Source organism: Apus apus, chromosome 1 (genome assembly GCF_020740795.1).
Source record: "Apus apus isolate bApuApu2 chromosome 1, bApuApu2.pri.cur, whole genome shotgun sequence".
Lineage (NCBI taxonomy): Eukaryota > Metazoa > Chordata > Aves > Apodiformes > Apodidae > Apus > Apus apus.
Window position 1 is genome coordinate 31,746,402 of NC_067282.1, and position 19,833 is coordinate 31,766,234.

Below are 19,833 nucleotides of genomic sequence, written 5' to 3' on the forward strand. Positions count from 1 at the left end.
ATGAAAAATTCTGTACATTCTCTGAGGCATATATTCCCACCTGTGTTGTAGTTTGCAGGTTCTGTAGAAAAATCCAAATAACAACTGCAGATTTTACATTGGGAAAAAAATAAATACATTTCACTCATTTAAAAAAAAAAATTAAAAATCACAGTAGGAAAATAGCCAGTAAACAATAGATTCAGAAGGGTTTAATCTTGGCCCCAGTGAGATCAATGGGAGTTTTGCCAATGATTTCAACAAAGCCAAAATTTCACCCATAATCATATACAATTCTCTAGTGGACAACAATCATAAACATCCTGTCACTCCATTGTATAAGTTAAATATTAATAAGCATCTGTAAACATCCTGCAATTCATCTGATATAAAAAAATATTAGAATAAAAGCAATGCAGCATCTCAAGCATTGTATAGTTTTAAGGTTTTTTTGGCTCTACACGCAAGTTGGCGTCGTATTAGGCCAAACCAGGGTATGTATATACATATATATGTACAGGTGTGCACACAACATGCACACTACAAACTAGATACTACATATATATACACATGCACACACAAATACTGGCAAGAGAACAACATTCATAGGTATGGCACTTAAAAGTCTACCAATTATTAATCTGAGGATAACTTCTATGTGAGAAAGAGCTTTTACCTATCCAAATCCTCTGTGGATTTACACATAAATGCTGAAACTAAAATATATGAGCACTCTCCAAGGGGGACCAAAGGGCTATTTAAAGCTAAGCACACGCCCAAGTCCCAACAGATCCATATGTTTGCCAAGACGATGAATTTTCTTGTGAAGTGAAAAGGACCAAAGGGAAATGAAGGGCAGAAATAACTGCAGTTTTTACCTAAACCACTACAAATCATACTAGATGTTTTTTCTTTTCAGTTGAATATGATTTTGATTGAAGTGGAAATCCTGTGCTTCAGCTTTTTGCTACAAAATGCAATTCAGACCCAAATATATGAGCTATGCAGAGAACTAGGCAGTCTGAGATCTGTTATTACATGGAAGCAGACATTATTACAGAATTAACTAACAGCTGTACTTAACTGGAATACTAGTTTATGTCACAAGCCTGTCTAACGAGTGAAACAAGCCATGTTGGGCTGGGATCTTCTCAGAGCTTTTCAAATACCTTAAGATTAAATTTGCCTTTCTAAATGCCAGAACATATACTACAAATACCTTAATGCAATTCCACAGTGCTCGGCATTTAAAGATACCTGCTCTGAATGTAGAGTTGTGACAGTGAGAAGTTTTGTTACTACTAACTGATACGTTTGCTGTCACAGTGAATTAAGACACAAACCTGCTAGTATTAGATGATTTATGTGTGATGGCAGTGATGAAGAAAGATCAGATCTCTGTTGCAGAGATCAGGCTCTCATCACCTCCCAGAAGCTACTCAATGGTTGTACTCTTTCATGTCCAAATCCCATCCTTTGCACATCTCATCTTCTGCTGTGAATATTATCTTCCTTTTTGATGATCCCCTCAGCAGAGAAGCTTCAGCAAACTAAATTACAACTGGCAGCTCTAGGGAGGTCCCACGTTTCATCTCTTTTATGATTCAAAGGACATGACGTTAGAGAGTGGCTAATAAATCATATTATTTCAGGACAGGTTCACAAGCTGTGCTCCTTAAGGGGAAAAATGGTAATTTTTGTCATATATGGCTGACCACATTTTTCAAAGTGCACATTTTAAGGAGACAGAAAGCCAGGACAGAAAGAATGAATGACAAATTCCTATAGAAAATCCCTGAAATCTGGCTAAGCAGTACAGTCCAAATGCCTATTTCAGTATATAGAGATGGCATCTTGTGAGAGGCAAATGCCACTAGAAACCTTCCCAGTGACTATCTGCATACCTGTGTGCTTGTTGTAAACCTTCACAAACTGCCCAAGTAGAAAAATCTTGTATTTTTAAAATTCTCATTAAGAGCCCCCAGACTCTTTTATGTGTCAGCAGAATTCCTCTCCCTCCCTGAAAAGCAAGACCAAGCAGCTTCAAACAACTTTCCTCAACCTCCCCATTCACATAATAATTGACTGTAACTGCAAAGAGAATTAGTACCAAACAGAGGTTCCTTCAACTAACACAGGGAGAAAAACAGTCGTATCTGTAACTCTTTCCCTGTGAATGACATTATCAGGTTATTAACTAGACTAAAAAGTTTTCTATAAGAAGTAATACTTCAGTTTAATAAAAGTGGGACAAAAAATGCTAATTCAGTTTATATATTCATAGTAGGGATCTGGAGCGCTCTGGGGGGTTTATTTTTGGCTTTTCACATGGTTTCATGAATTTTACTTTTAGTTCGTTTCTTCCTGGTTTCATCTTCCAGCTCACATGCCATAACATAACCTGGATCAAACACAGCTGTCTAAAATAATTTTCCTATGAATTTGGAAAAAAAAATATTTCAGAATACGTTAGCCTCTGTGCCATATTGCTTTTACCTTCAGTATCTTTTCAGTCCTAACATTAACCTTTCAATCATACTACAAATATATTTTTCCAAAGTGTTTGTTCCATAGAGTAACATTTAGATCAGTCACTTGCATACCTGTCCTACTAACTGCTACTAGAATTTCTAGTATTTTCAAAATTCTTTCACACTTGGAGGAGTTAGCCAAAACACTTCTCTTCCGAAGGGCAGTCCAGTAGCTAGTGTTAATTGTTCGTGGCCTGGCAACTAAATTCAGCTTTCAGCAGTGATTGCAAGATTGTAATGTAAAAAGTTTTAGTCCACCATGGCTATACTAGACTTCAGAGCCTGGATCCCTAGTCAATCTAGATCTCCTGGAGCATCCTACAGGTCATTCCTAGCCTGCTTGTCTAGCTCTTCTGAACAGAAACGGGAGGTCACACACAAGGGTTTCACTTGCCATGCAGCCGCAAAGTCATGCAGGGACACTGGAGCTGGGAAGCAGTGTGAGAACATTAGTAGACACAATCTGTGTTAAACATAAATATGTACCAGCTTCTTCTGCCCTTGCTAATATAAGCAACAGGTTATATGAACTCAAAATCCCATCAAAGAGCTTACATAAAAAGGACTTCTGTCAACTGGGCAACAAGGTCTTCAATTATGTAAAACTGATGTTTATAATTCTATCAAGTCATTTTCTGTTGACTGCTCTGAGGGTGGTAGGTCCTTAACCACTGCAGCTAAATTCATTACCATTAGCCCAGGAATACTCTCAGGTCTGTAATTGCCAGCATTTTGTTAGTTTGCCAAAGTGTTAACAGTGCTAATATTTTATCTTTTACAGTTGATATGGGGATGATGTTTTAATTCTGCAGGCTGAAAGAAAAAACACTTTCAAAACAATTTTTTTTTTTTCCCCAGTTAAAATACTGCAGACAATCACTCTTAGGCCTACAGAAGTTACTATTGAATGTTGGTATTAGCTCCAACGTGGCTACAGGAATAGTTTCCTGGAAGTTTACAGATGGCATCCAAATGCAATACAATTTCTGAGAAAACAGACTGGGCTTCTGTATGGCAGAAATGAGCATTTCAAGTACAGAAGCTAACAGCCAACAGAGCTATTAAACCTAATGCAACAGTAGTAAAAAAGAACTAGAAAATGTTTTTCTTTTTGTAAAAAAGATCAAGTTCCATACTATATTCTAGATATAAATACAGGAATTTATACAACCAGTAAAGATCTTCTATTGATAATTACCAAGTGATGCTTTATCAATCTTGCTGACACTATCATTCATCTCTGAAGAGGCAACAGAGATACTTTAAGTCCTGTCCAAACTCAGCTTCCTTAAGCCATCAGATACTTCTTCTACTTAAGACAGCAAGAGTCATGTACAGTTCCTGCAAACATTAAATCTTTGCAGTTAGAGTAAGCAGCATCAAACCTTGATGATGAGTATCATACCACAAAACATACAATCTATGAAAACAGAATAAAAAAATGGAAAAGCCTGTGCTTTAAATGTAACACTCAGGGTATTGCAGTTGAGAGGTACTTATGTTATTAGGGTGAAAAAATAAATTTATATTTTTCTGTGGCTCTCACACAAATGACAAGATTATTTCCTGGCTGTAAGCTAAATATATTGCTCCAGCTCATTTATCCTCAACAACACACTTTGCCTATGACTTGTATCTTTCACAAACACTTTCTGCACCAGAGCTGTCAAACTGAATTGCAAGAACTTCATGCTTAGGGGCACAGAGAGAGCAATGGAGAAACAGCAGTAAATGTTATTAATGCAATCATTAATAAGGAAGCATCAAGCAAAATGGAATCACTATGAGGGTTTTTCTATTACGTGTCCATTGCAGAATTATATATTGTATATACATGTATAATAGATTGTTTTACACCTCTTTTTAAAGTAGCACTGTGGAATATCTTCTCATATTTGCTTTATATATTAATTTTTCCATTATATGTGCAAAAAAGGTCTTCTGTCAGTCTTCCAGAAAGACTGAATGCATTGAAAAACACTAGTAATTTTACTCTTAAAATAAGATTTGTTCATTATCAAAGCATTATGAAATTTTTATTAAAAGAATCAGCTTTGCTGCATTCAATTAAAATTGTCAGGTTATCTGTTTCTCTACAAATATGAAACAGGCTATTATAAAAAAAAAAAAAATCAATCAATTCCTCTTGTTTGAACTACAGATATGCAACATTGCAGTATGAATTTCTTTGGGCAGAGACAGAAAGTGAAAGATTACTTCTATTTATGATTTACAGGGCCAAGCATGTTTACTGCAGTCCCAAAGTACAAAGTACTGGATTGAAATAATCTGAGAGGGGTTTTGATCACATGTTGCATTTTACTCTTCTTCCAAGTTAAAAATTATTTTTCTTTGAAAGAACGAGATGTTCAGGAGGAAAAATAGTAGTAAAGGGGAAATACATAAAAAATGTGTCATAAATAAAAATTGCAATTGCTATAATATTAAACATTTCATTTTTTAACAAGTTTTTTCTTGAAAGTATAGTAAAAAAAACCTACAACCATGAGTCTGCCTGATTTCATTCAGTTTGTAGGAAGAAGGCATAAGACATTATAAAGGCAATACTTTCAGGAACCAGAGGTTGCTACAGGAATTGAATACAGTAAGCTGGAAAAGTCTTATCTGAAAATGACAAAACAGAAACATGCACTTAGCAATGTGCTGCCATTTTTAAAACATGCATTTCTCCTCTTCATCTTTCTGAAGGTTAAGACATTGCATCCATATGAACACCAGACACTTAAAAAAAATGCCAATTGCTCTGTATTCCCTTAAGATTTTAAGGTATGCTGACTGACCATAGAAATGGAGTGTATTCAACTACAAAAATTAATCTTGTAAACTTTCTAGAGTGACTTTTTTTATATTGATGAATTTAGTATGTTGAATTGGGATACACAAGATCTACTGGGATAAGGTGTTTTCTAAAAAAAACCCAACACCCTACTGTTAGGGATGTGTTACCTTATTTTTGTTGAAATATTGGGATGTATGCATGAAGCACATTAAACACGAGGCTTAAATTATAAAGAATTCAGTTCATTAAAAAAGTAGCTATATGTGTCCTTAGGTCTAGGAGCTGGGACTGACAGCAGTAAGGAAAAAAAAAACACAATACTTGGAAATCAACAATACTCATGAGATAGTAGCACTGTGTTCAAAAGTGTTTCTTTAGAAAAGCCACATCGCTAAAACACAATTAAGACTCAAGATCTTGGCAGAAGAACCCCATAAAACATTTTGATCCTTCTTATCAGACACCTGTGAATTTGATAGCCAACACTAGTCTAAGGCATAGAGTTGCATAATATTTGCTCTGCTGGGCATCTAATGAATTCAGCATAAATGATGCTTACAATTTATTATATTTTTCTACTGGCACGTTGAAAAAAAAAGTTCTGCTTAGGACAATCAAAGTTAAATTCTTTGGTGGTCATTTAAAAAATGAACTATACAAAGACAAATGATTAGTTGTCCTATACTGAGGTAATCTGAGGAGTGCCATAAGAAAGTTGTGTTACCAACCACACTTGCCCATTTTCCCTGCCTAAAAGCAGCTCCCATTTTTTAATGTACTCAGCATACACCTCTACAGAGACCCAAAGAGATCCTGTTGCACAGCCTGTCTTAACACATGGCATATAGCAAGGCTTAAAGTTGGAAAGAGAGTGTATCCTACAATCAGGAAAGCAAAGGAAGTTCTTCTGTGTATTTTGTCCTTGAATCGACCAGGAAGATGAACTTAGTCTACTACATAGTCTACTGTAAAATCAATAAACTAGAATGCTGCCAAACATTAAAATAAAGTGTACACTTATGGAGAAACAAAGAAAAAAGGAAATACAACTTGCAGACGTGAGACGTGAGAGATGCCATCTGAAAATCATTAAAGGGGTGAATGTCAAGTACATACACACACACACAGAAAAAAATCTTTCAATTGTTTGCCTAACTTTCCATTGTTTGCATATGCTTTTCATACAACAACATGAAAATCATGTCACTTGGCAAAGGGATTTTGGTTGGTTTTTTGCAGAAAAGGTAATGGAATACAGGCTTTTATTTTTGTTTATTTACCAGAATAATCAATTGTGTCCACAGAGCTCCCAGAGTGGTGCCTGTTGAACCTACAGCAGCAAGAATACATTGTACTATCATTGGATATAAATACAGCCTGTTTTTCTACTTTTTTTCTTCTTTTATTTTTTTTTTCTTCTTCCTTTTTTACAATAAAACAGTGAGAGGAATAGATATTCCTTTCCCAGGGACAATTCCTATCTACCTTCCAAGGGATGACTCCCATCACACTCGGAAGACAGGGCAAAACCAGGATGCAGTACTTGATATTGGCCCCTTTAAACAGGGAAAATAAGGTTTGGAAAAAAGAAATTAAAGTTTACTCTGCTTCTTACAAGGAAACCATAAATATACATTAAGGTCCTCTTTAACCTGTAAGAAATGCCAAAGATACAAGATTAAGAAAAAGTCACGTGTCCCTCGTGCCACAATGACACACTGTTAGAAGCAGCAAGGAGAGAGCGGTTCTGTGCAAGTTTTCTGGCAAGTGGTGCAATTTCATCTCACCACAAGCATTTATGTAGGCTTCTTGCAGATATATGCAAATTATTTGTCTACTAGTTTAATACTTCTGTGAAAAATTAACCAGGAAATTTGATTCTGAAGCTATATTTTGTTTAAGTCAATGGTAAATAACCTTATAAATTCTGGTCTAAAGCAATTTCTCAACAAAGATTATTTTCTTTTTTCATCCTGTTTACACTCATGGATTATTATCTTGCACGGGATTCATCTTGGCATGCATAGTGTAAGACCTTACAGTCTGGTTTTTTAAATTGTTATGATCTTCTAACGTAGGAGTGTTGAGAAGAAACAGGTTGATGCCTTTGTAAGGAAATGCATACAGAGACATTTTCAAATAGTTAATTAGTAATGTGTAAAAGCTTACCCCACAAAAATCAAATCAGCTGCTACATTTTCAAACTCGTATGTATGATAAATAAAATGAAGTTTCCTGTAAAAATTTTTCATTCATTTTCATTAATCTTTCACCCTGCTTTTTGAACAACAGAATAAATAAAACGATTAGTGCCTAACAGTTCAAATATGCTACAGATGTTTAAGATAACTGAGTAACTACATTAAAATGCACCATGAGAAAATTCTTTATCGTTTTCCATGCAGGAAGCCAACTGATATTTTTGTGAGGTACCGGTCTTTCAAAAATACTCATAAGTTAGTTACCTGATATACCTTCTGTACATCGCATATTTAAAAATCTAACTGTACAGTGTTTCAATGCTATATACTGCATATCATCTGCTGAATATGGCACAAATGCTAAGTTTCCACACCCACACATCCTTTTGCCGTAGAACACATTTTAGGCATAACACAACACTGAAGAATAGAAAAGTGCCTGAAACTGAGAAACAAAACAAAACAAGACGCTCAAGTAGCAATAAATTAAATCTCATTCAAACCGATACAAAAGTTGTTCAAGTGTTTAAAGTATCAGATGTGTCATGCAACAGAACAACAGGCGATCCAGGCAGGCACACCATGCATTATAGTTTGCATTCAAGGTATCAGAAGGTATCTCCCCCTTCTGCGTGGCCGGTGAGTGCTGGGCACCTGCAGCACTACTTGGCTCACGGGTTCAACCTCCCAAACCTCTCTGTCTCCTGCACAGGAGGTTTTATGGAGCTATGCCTCCAAAGGCTAACTGGATAACCTCATGCTGTACAGTGGTATCTTGCTGCAGCATAAAGAGAGGCATACTGAGCTGCATGTAAGCAAAGCAATAATTTCTTGATTATATTTTCCAGTCAGTACAGTTCACCATAAACCAATCCATCTACCCAAATGTGCTTATCTGAACTGGCCAAGTTTGCACATCAAGAAAACATCTTTGCAGAGCAAATCACCTTTTCCTTTTTTTTTTTTTTCTTTTTCCTGTTTTTTTCATTTTCTTTTTTTGGCACAAATCCTTTTGTACTCTTGCAGCAAGCTCTTCACCATACAAGAATTCAGAGATACTAGCCTGTACAAACACACCGGTGCTTATTCTTCCATAGAGTAATCTACACAGACAGCTATGTGCCTGCAACAGCTTTGCTTCTCCAGCAACTTTCCCTTCTCTCTCTAGGTAGAGCACCAGAGTAATTACACTTCAGACAAAGGGTTGTTCTTGCTGAGCTCTTTAATTCCCTGGAGAATTCGCTTCATATGACCCACTTTCGTTATCCCCAGGTCCTACAGAAATTTAAAAAAAAAGAAAAAGAAAAAGAAGTTTATTTACAAAAAGAAAAAAACCCAAATCAAACAATCACCCCATTGACTATGATCTAGCCATGCACCAGATGCCTAGGAATGTGCTCTCTGCATTATCAGCATCAAGTGGAAAAGGTTCTGTGGCACTAGGCAAGTGTTGCCTAACAAAAAAGTTTCTTAGAGCATATACAATGAATCTCCTTCTTTCTCTTTCAGACAGAAAATTACTTACCTGCAATAATGACAACGAAAGGCACTGCAATATCTGTCAAAAACATATTTCACTTCATTTCTAAGTAGAAAAACCTTTCACAATTTCTAGCAAAAAAAAGAACAATCTCCCTCTCCTCTCTAATATAGCAACCAAACGATTGGTAGGATGTGATAGATTAGAGCTTCTGTCCAGCAATGTCACTTGATCTGAGACCCTATGATGTCTCTTTTCATGAACAAACACACACATCCCCAGTTTCTCAAGGGAAAGTGGATGTAACAGCTACAGGCATGTAGGACAACTTCCCTTTAGAGAGCAATAGAAAAAGTAAGCATTTGTTTTTCACTCCAAAAAGTTTACATCTCCTGTCATGGATCTTCTCCATTATAGAGCTGGAAGAAAAATTCTCAGAAACATGATAGTCACATCCCAAAGGAAAATGTAAAAAGCACAAATATAAATCTCCCTGTGGCCACCACTAAAGCAAGCACATCAGCTGAAATGCTTCTAATACTGGTTTCTAGGACCCGTCTCTGTATGTGTCAGTACAGACAAGGAATTTTTGCAGCAAACCTCTTCCAGCATTAATACTAGCTTTAGGAATACCCCTTTTCAATTTTGACTGGTCCAATGGTCAAAGGAGCAGAATGGGATACCCAGCTGTGCTAATGATCCCCAAATTTGCTAATAAATTTCCAGCTCAGTTGGGTGGAAATCTGCTTATTACTAAAACCCAGCTTTGAAAAACTCTTAAAAATCCTCCTGCTATTGATGTTGAGCAAGTGGCAGACTTAAACACTAATAATTTGTAACATAAACCTTATGTAAATAGATTGTGATTAAATAAATAATAAAAAAGTATTTAAGTTTCACTATTTTTCTGAACTAGAAATCCTTTCATTGTAATGGGAAGATTTTCCACTATTAAGACACTAAAAGGGAGTGTCAATAGGCAGCTTGAAATAATTATTCTCATACAGAATGAAAAATGAAACCATCTACAATATTCTGTACATACTCTACACAAAGACTGTATCTGCCTTTCTACAGCCACAGAAACCTCAGGAAATGTGTACTTTGTGTTACTGAAAAGTGTTAGCATGCAATTAATTTTGCATTTCTACAAAGAAAGGGGCAATAAGATAGGCATGAATTAATTATTTTATTGCAAAGGTAGCACAGCACAGATTAAACAGGTGGATTAATTTTCAGAGTCAAGATGGAGTCCTGGTTATGTTAGAGGTGAAAAACAAACTTCTGTTTTTCCACATCACATAAATTTGTATTTTGTTTCCACTAATGGTCATCTCACTTACAAAAAAAAGTAGTGCTAATGTTTAAGTTAAGAGAATTGATGTTGGTAGTTGTTAAACTCGTCCCACAATGACAGCAACATTTATAATTTTAGATATGGAGAAATTTTTCTTTTAACGCTAAACTTAATTTTCCAGTGATCCAAAATACACACAACTATTGAAACTACTAAAATAGCCTAGTTGCCACGTGGAGGAAATTCTACGTAAGAGAATACCCATAAGGATACTTTCCAAACCATGAGAAACCACACATGTTAAAGGTTAAGAATCTGCAAATCTTTAGAACAAACATTTGCCATGAGTAGAACTTCTGTTGGATAAGCAACATAGCTAGATCCTGCCAGACTTCAAAGATCAGAGGAAAGAATCATAATATGAAATTCCCAGAAAACTCAGCCACTTTTTCCACCAACCTTTACAAAGTATCATGAATAAGGTCTATGTTTCAGACGCAAAAGGTTTTGGTTTTATTTCCATTCCAGTTCAAGCTGCTGTAATGTAGATCAGAGCAGCAAGTTTCAAGAGCCTTATCACAATTTTTGAGACCCTTTTGATAAGCTCTGCCACACTTCCAGAGGAAAAAAAAAATCCAACACCACAAACCCAAGATAAACTCTGAATTTTTATGCTCGTGTAATAGTTTTGTTTGGAGAATATTTAAATTTATACATTCCTGACACTAGATGCTACCTAGCATCTCAGTTTACTACTGACATAGGGAAGTTTGCAGAAATTCTGTCATCTCAGACAAAAAGTATCTGCTCCAGCAGCATCTCATGCATGATTCAAAAAGCCAGATCCCCAAAGATACCTGCATTTTTGTGCATGCATGAGTTTCATCATGCTCTACATAATCCACCATATTTAATTGATATGTAATTAACACAAATTCAGCTTGACTAAAATATGGTTTTGAAGATGAGTATAGCTAGAATTGGAGGCAGAAAACAGCCTTTCTTTTTTCCCCAGCTATGGCCTTAAAACTAAAGGATCACCTCTCCTGCTCTGCTTAACCACTTTGCCATCTCTAAGCCTTCAGCAGGCAAGGCTAAAAAATTATATAGTAGAGGAAATAAAAAGGTTGGGCAAGAAAAAGCTGATGAAAATCCCTGCAACAGCTTTCTGGAGCTCTTTATCTATATTATATTATGGTGACTAGGCTGCTGTCTGCTTAGCCAAGAATCCATTTATTCCAGGTTTGCCCCACAGATTTTGGCCAAAGGTACCATCCATGTAACACTACCTAATAATTTATATAAACTCTCCTTAATATTAGCATCTTGCAGACGACAAACCTACCCTACTTGCATTCCCAGTGTCAAAAGCCATCTAACATGCCTGAAGTCTAACAAATCTTAGAAAACATTTTCCTTTGGAGACATTTTTTGATAACTTTTTCACAATGTGCTACTGTAAAACAGAGATGAAATGCCACAGACCTCAGCCTGACTGGCACTGCTCATCAAGCTGACATGAGGCATGGAAACCCTTTTTCCAAGGAAACCACCATTGTTAGGGAGCTCTAAGGAAACACCATCTTCATCTGACCAAATGTGTTTCAATTCTGATTATTACAAAGTTGTGTGCATAGGAACATGGTTATCAATGCTACGAATGACAGCATTTATTTCAGAAAAATCAGACTAATTTTCAAAGAGTTTGTTTGTAAAACAAGTTAAAAAAAAGAGTCACAACAAACTTGCTTTATACAGTTTCTACAGCATAGTTTGCAATTCACTGCCCAGCCTCTCAAGCGAAAGAAAATCACATGGGTGGAAAAGTCCAAGATTCCCCTAAATATGATCAGGCACAGGAGGCTGCAGAAAGGGCATTGTTGCAGGGGCTGGTTGCGGAGAGGTACCTGGTTCCTCTTGGAGGTGTTCTCCATTTGCCAGTTGCCACACAGGGCTAACTGAGAATGGGATCCACAAGCTAGCAGAAATATAATTAGAGGTGTCCAATTCTTCAGTCAACGTATTGATCTATTTCAGTGATGCATGCAAAGGAAGAGAGTTTCATCAAATCCTTTTCTGTACTGCTTTTTATTTTTACTTTTGACCACAGAAAGAAGGGTGGGCCCAGAGAATGCCATTAAAGCAGGTAATGATTTTTCCTGTTGTAGACATGAGAGGTAACAGAGGTAAATCTATTGCAGATGACTTAAGAGCTTGTGGATCAATGATGAGCCCATTTTGGTTGGAAGGAAGAACAAGCCTTGCACTGGCTGAGAGGCTGTAGACAGATTAGAGCTTGCAAGAGCTCTGAAGCCTCAACCTGCACACCTTGACAATCAAAGGGAGGAAGAATTAACAGGGCAGCTTGTGACATGTTCCTTGTTTCCTAGGTACCACGTTACACATCTTGACAGTGATTCAGGTCACTGGTCAGAAAACTGCAGGCTCCCCGAGCCATCCTTAATTGGCTCCCTGGAGAGATCATGGCCAGAATGGAATGAACAGGATGAGTGCTAAACTCTGCTACTTAAACTCAGCGTTGCTCCACAGAGAGCAAGCCACACTTGGCCAAAAGCCTGGCCTACCTCACCAACAGCACTGCTTTGGAAGCCCTCAGCACCTGCCAGCGAGCAGATGGGGCTATTCTACAGCAAGCTTCTGCTAGCACAGGATACAACCTTGGCAACTTGTGTAGAGCAACTCCTCATCCAGCTATTCTGAGCAATTTAAAACCACGTATGTGCTTCCAGGCAGCACTAGATAGAGGGGACAGTAAAAGTCTGTCTCTCCAAGACAAGCTTTTAGATAATTCAGGGCATAGGCCTTTGTGGTGAGGTTTTATTTGTGCTGAATCAGCAGGAGTCTTACCAACAGGGATAAGGCGTTGATGATTACCCAGCTGCATATACTTAGTTGAAGTGCCAGTCATCTGGGCATGCAGTGAAATTGATACCTATCAGAAACGGGGCATGGCCAGAAGCCGTCTAGTTTAACATTGATCTTACCTACCATAATTTATTGCAATAAATGTGACAGCTTGGCTTTTTTTTTTTTTTTAAGATTTGTTAACATTTTAGCAAACCTGTGCATTGTGTGATGTTGAGTTTCTCAGTGAAGTTTTAATTTGTGCAGTGCTCATTCAGAAGAGGGACAGGCAACTGTCACTGAAACAGTGTGGTGGTTTGCTTGGACAGTTTTTTATTTCTAAATTTTTGCAAGGAGGGACTGACCTGAAACTACCCCTGCCTATCAGGAACTATCCTGAAAGAAAGGAATTTAACTTCCAAGGTAAGAAGCTTAGGCAAGCTGATACCATAGAGTAAAGTAATATGCAGCAGCCTAGCAGATCATCTCCAACACATCTATCTTCAGCAGCTGTGTTCTACTGCAACAGTCACACAATGTACGCACTACCTTATAGCATTACAATTTCATACTGTATAAGAAACTTTACCAAAATGGCACATTTGTGTGAAAGCATTGCCTCTGTCTGGAGACTACTGCACTGGCTAGAGCAATGACTTTCACTCTAAATGTAAATGTTTGGAATTTATACAATATCCTATCTCCTCTCTTACGTGCTAAAAGCAGTGGCAAAACACATTATCAAGAACTCATTACCACTGAGTTCCTGGAAAAAGTAACGTAATGAATCCCCAAAGATACAGCTTCTATTACATATAATGGATGCACTTAAGTCATTCTTGAAAAAGACCAGCAAGCTCAAATAACAGTCTCAGACTGCTAGGTAACATTTCTGTGTGCAAAACTTATCAATCTGACCTCACAGGAAGAAAGTTTCACGATTCTGGAATGAAAAGAAAGTCCTCCTTTTTAAATCTATACAGCCAAAATCCAGCAGAGGTTGGTCAGGGACAAGAAAACCTATAGCAAAGGTCTATTTTGACACACAAACACCAAGGCCATGTAAGTCCAATGCCGCAATTTATTAAGCTGCTTATCTCTCTCACACTCACTTTATCCTACATATATAATAAATCACCTGAAGCAGGTCAGCTGCTGGTAGCTACTGACCTTGCAGCAGACAATAGATTCAAAATTATTATGATCACCTTCAACTGATCCATAATGAACCTGTTTACTGGAAACAGTGAACTCTTAAGGAGAACATTATATTACACTGACGTCAGGAAGCTATCAAACCTGCTTTTCCTAGGCCTTCTGACATGAACTATAATGCTATCATTCTACAGAAAGGGTAAAAAAAGGAAATTTCAGATAAGACAGTTATTCTTGGATGCGATTAAAAGTCAGCACTTCAGAAGTACAGGCCAAAGGACAGCGCGTATTAGTTTACTGCATATTTGCACAGTGTAAGCCAAGCTACAAGCACATACCAAGTGCAGGGAAAGAAGAAAAGTTTGTTGTTGTTTTGTCAAAGAAAATGGTCAATAGCAGAAAAGTAGCACAAAGGAAATACCTTAAGATCTCGCCTTTCCAGATGTAAAAGCTCAGAGCCTCGGATGTCATGGCTGATGAAGATTTCTTTGTACTCTCCCAAACTGAGCAGATCCAGCCAAGCAGCAACTTCATCTGTGCCCCATTTTTGAACTACCAAAGTTAAGAGCAAAACCCCCTTAATTTCTACATGCTCAAATGCATCACAAGCAAAGATTAGGCCAAAGAGAGTGGAAAACAGAGTAGAATTGCCGTGCTAGCAAAGGGAAAGGTTAGAGGTGTCATTTCCACAAAAACTGACAATTTCCTTTTTACATGCAGATTACAGGTTAGCAGTTAATATGAGGAAGTATCTAAACAAAGTTGGGGTTCTTTGCTTTGCAGCCATGCTTTCAGCTTTACTCCAGTTTCTTCAGTAAAGCCTTTAAAACCTTATATCCCAACAAATTCACATTAAGCCATCTTAGGATCAGTGACGCAAAGTCTAATGTTGTTCTGCTTTATACCATTAATTTATTAGTAGTCATCCAGCTACAGCAGAAGCCTTCAAGAACTAATTAACATGTAAAATTAAAATATCAACCATACCTCAAATATAGCAATGGCAGCAAGCAAGTCCAGTTTTAATTAACAGATTCTAGTATTCTTAATTAATGCAACAAGTATTCTTTAAGCTACTGTGTTACATAGGCCATTAAGAAGCTCTCTGTAGAACATTGTTCTCTAAGGTTAGTTGCCCACATTAGTCCTCAGCAGACCACATTTATTGAAAAAAATATAAATTGTTATGCTACTTATTGTTATAATTTTGCAACTTCATTCAAGGCTGATCAGTTTTACACTGAAGTGAAATCTGAAGTCTAATCTGAAATCTAACATCTGATCAACAACTGCAAGATTTTGCAGATGATGACCAACTGTCCAGATAAAGATGTACAAACAGTTTTAGGACCATCTGATCACTGATTAACTCCTGGACATAATCTTTAGGAATTAAGTTCATGGATAAGAGTGGGAAGAGAGGAGAGTGGAGTTTGTTCAACCTCTAATTGAAAGAATCAGTATTGACTGTCATGTTTTTTTTCCTTGATTTGTCTCACTCACTGACCTTAAAACCCATCTGAAATTTAAGAATAACTGGTTAATTAAACCAGTGTAAAAAAAGCTATTGTGCACCTTCTGGAACTAACCTGAAACACCTGAAGTGGAGCTTCACAGGGAACTCTATTGCTTGTATTGATATGGGTCAATCAAATGTAACCAACAGCAAAGACACAGGCCCTGTTGCATGATAAAACTATCTAAATATTTTCACAGTAGTTTTTTTGGTTCAATTGGAAGTCTTGGGGTCCTACTGAATGCTTTCTAAACGCCTGGAAAGAAATCTTCATCCTAATCAAGATGCCAGTTAGCTCAGTTGTTTTTCACTTTGACTTTACTGTTGGGTAGACTGCATCATGTCACCCCTTATAAAAAAAACACAAACAAAACACAAAGTCACATTTTCCCCAAATACTACTATTTTTCTTGTAATTACAAAACACATACCAGGCTGAGGGCTAGTCTTATGCTTCTGAACTTTTTCTTTTTTAAACTTTGGCACTATGCGAAACACTGTGCTTCTGTTGTTTCTTTTAGCATAATCCAGAGGGGGATCCTGCATGAAAGAAGAGACATAATTACTTTTAATTAACAGAAATTAAGAGTTAAATTACAGGCTTGAGCGGGGAATTCATAGTCCATCTCAAAAACTAAGACTGAATTTTACTTCTGTAAAGAATAATGTCAGGATTTAACTCTATACTTGTTTTATTTATTAAATAACCATTCAACACAGGAACAAAAGGGAACAAAATACAAAAGAAAGACTAAGCTTAGAAGCTTGTTCACAGCTGACAGGAAGGATCCAGCACCACTACTGAAATTGCCTCTCCAGATCATGAGAGACTCTAACTCACTCTTCCGTATCAAAAGAAAATTAAGTTCAATTAGAAACAGGAAGTATTCAAATCAAACTCACCTCGTCATCGTTTGGCTGAAAAACATAATAAAGCCAAGGCACCTCAGCAAGTTTTCTCAACTCTATTTCCACGCTGTGCAAAGCATCAGACACCAGTTCTTCATGGGGAGCTTCTAACTGCTGTTTACAAACAGGCCAGAAAAACAGTATTTTCAGTTTTATTAAGAGAAAACATTTAAATCTAGATATGTTGTTACCACACACAAACAGATGACTACTTCACAATTACTGTGAAGGAGAAAACAAATAACCTTCCAAAATTAGATTTTCCTTCAGAATTGTATCAGACCAACCTGATGCTACGTATAGTATGATCCCAACTACAAAGGAATGACTGAGACAGCTGAGACTTTTGGTGCAGACCAGCACTACGGACTCTTCACAGAGCAAAAGTTATCTGGTAACACCAATACCAGCATATACTAGAAATGGAAATCACCAGCACAAGGGAGATAAAACCTGATCAGAAGAGTAAGAGTCTGGAAAATCTTCGTATGAAAAGTGGTATATATATATATATATATATATATATATATATATATATACACCACTTTATATATATATGAAATAATAATTAAAAAAAATATGGTAGTAAGCCTGAGTTATTATTTGCAAATGTGCAGTCGCAGCTCAGAAGGCCAACTCCATCCTGGGCTGTATCAAAAGAAGTGTAGCCAGCAGATGGAAAGAGGTGATTTTGCCCCTCTACTCTGCCCTGGTGAGACCTCACCTAGAATACTGAGTCCAGCTCTGGTGCCCCCAGCACAAGAAAGATGTGGACTTGTTGGAACAAGCTGGGAGTTGGGGCTGTTCAGTCTGAAAAAGGCTGAGGGGGGACCTCATAGTGGCTTTCCAGTACCTGAAGGGGGCCTACAGGAAAGCTGGGGAGGGTGTTTTCACAAGGGCTTGCAGTGAGAGGACGAGGGGTAATGGTTTTAAGCTGAAAGAAGAAAAATTTAGGTTAGAGATCAGGCGTAAATTCTTCAGTGTGAGGGTGGTGAAACACTGGAACAGGCTGCCCAGAGATGTTGTGGGGGCTCCATCCCTGGAAGTGGTTCAAGGGCAGGTTGGATGTGGCTCTGAGCAGCCTGTTCTACTGGAAGGTGTCCCTGCCCATGCAGGGGAGTTGGAACTTGATGATCTTTAAGGTCCTTTCCAACTCCAAAAGTTCTGTGATTCTGTAAATGCATCTTTAAAACAGAGTTGTAAGAGAATCTTTGATCTCTAGTGCTGGGAAAAGATTTTGACGTTGTTGGGGCTTGGTGATAAATTACAAGCCCCCATTAATTTATCCTTTCTAACAAAAACTTAGTTCCTTTGCTTCAATAGTTACAACCTATCAAGGGAGACACCATCTTTAGTACAATATTGCTATTAGTATCATGACACTGGAAATATAAGCTCCCTTTTGCTACTGTGTTCTCTTCCTTTTTAAAGCTCACTGAATTCATTGCCCATAAGGAGACTGTTCAGTTCATCTGGAGCACAGTGGAAGACATACTTGTTTTTAAAGAAGTTAAAACTTTTCTCATGTTTTCATTTTAAAAAAATTATTTAAGACACCTATTTTATGTAAATGAATGAAGCAGAGAGTTTGCTCTTTCTCAAAAAAGCACTTGGACTTGCTTGATTCTCAAAGGAAAACAAAAAAACCTCTCAACCCATGGTGAAGAAGTGAATGCACTGGCAATATTTCTCCTAAAATAAACCCAAATATAAAGTGCAATTCTGGTAAAGAAGGAGTCAGCAATTTAGGGTAAATTATCCTCCTAGGGCCATCTAGGAAAAGCTTCTGATTTCCAAAGTAGAAATTAACACTATGAATATAACATTGAAAATTAAAGTTGTTTTGTTTGTTTTTCAATTCCGTCTCAAATGAATTTTTAAATATGAAAATACTTTATTTTAGTGAGCTCAGATAATTTAATTAAATTCAAATGCAACATTCAGTCATACTTTTCCCTTAATACACTGGAAAATTGTGTACTACTACAGACTGGAAATGCTTTTAAAAAAGCAAAACCTGAAATGGTACTTTTAGAAAATATCTAGACAAAACATTACATTTTTTATTTTTTCCAAAGTGTGTTCCAGCCAAAACCATCTGGAAAAAATTCACAATCAGCTTCACCGTCCCATCTTATCCTTTCACTGAAAATGGTATTTACAGCTAATTCACCATTTGATGCCATCTAAGCTAATACTGTTGGATGAACTTTTAAAATTGTATCTCACAGGATGTGGCAGGAATGACAGCCTCCTTGTATATGTATTTATATTTCTTTCCTTCAAGAGCCATAACAGAAATACTCAAGAGCCAGTAAATGGCAACCAAAGGAAAAGCTTACCAAGTCATAGATGCAACAAAGGCATCAATTTACTGTTTACCAAGAGTCTGATCACAACAGACAGAGGTGAGGGAGAATTGAAGAGGCAAAAAAAAAAAAAAGAGGAAGGTATTAAAGAAAGAGGGCCCGTCTTTGCCAGAGGATAAATATAATTTGGAGAACTGCATGTTACAGCAGCATCTGGTGCATCAAGCAACACCTTACATTTAATCTGTTTCTGGTTTTGCTGTTTCAGCATTTATAAAATACATGGCAATAAGGTCAACCAGGGTGTGAAATGAGCATAAACATCTCCAGAAGAATATCTTGGTATCTTCCAAATGGCTTTTTTTTTAAAAAAATGGGTTTGATACAGACTCATGATGATGTTTGTGCAGACCATAATGAGAAGCAGAAGTACAACAAGTAAAAATGAGAAATGGACAAACGAATCAAATTAAGCTTTGGAACCTGAACAAGGAACGAGTTTGACAACACAATGAGATCACAACTGGCTATAGAAAAGGTAATACTTCAATGGGAAGGTTTTCATAATAACATTATTTCCAGACTGCCTTGATAGATTACACTAGTCCTAGTATGGCATCATCAACTTAAACCTTTTCCTCCAATTCTTCTTCCTAAACTGTTTTACAATATAAACACATTTCTCTATTTTGATTCAATCTGAATTATGGGGGATTAGTAATAGGCATTTGAAAAAAAACAGCAATTATTTTTCCCTCTTCTTGGATAAAAACATCTAGTTAATAACTTTC

The 19,833-nt window shown here is 37.0% G+C and overlaps 1 protein-coding gene across 1 annotated transcript in view; it reads right to left on the bottom strand.

The window, feature by feature from the left end:
* Positions 1–3,935: 3,935 nt before the first annotated feature.
* DGKH (diacylglycerol kinase eta) overlaps positions 3,936–19,833 on the bottom strand; it is a 165,372-nt gene continuing 149,474 nt past the window's right edge. The window contains exons 28-31 of the mRNA XM_051628240.1: positions 16,728–16,847; positions 16,256–16,364; positions 14,730–14,860; positions 3,936–8,786 (exon numbers count right to left, since the gene is read on the bottom strand). Of these exons, the coding sequence (XP_051484200.1) occupies positions 8,697–8,786; positions 14,730–14,860; positions 16,256–16,364; positions 16,728–16,847 (450 nt within the window). The 3' untranslated portion in view covers positions 3,936–8,696. The remainder of the gene's footprint in view (positions 8,787–14,729; positions 14,861–16,255; positions 16,365–16,727; positions 16,848–19,833) is intronic.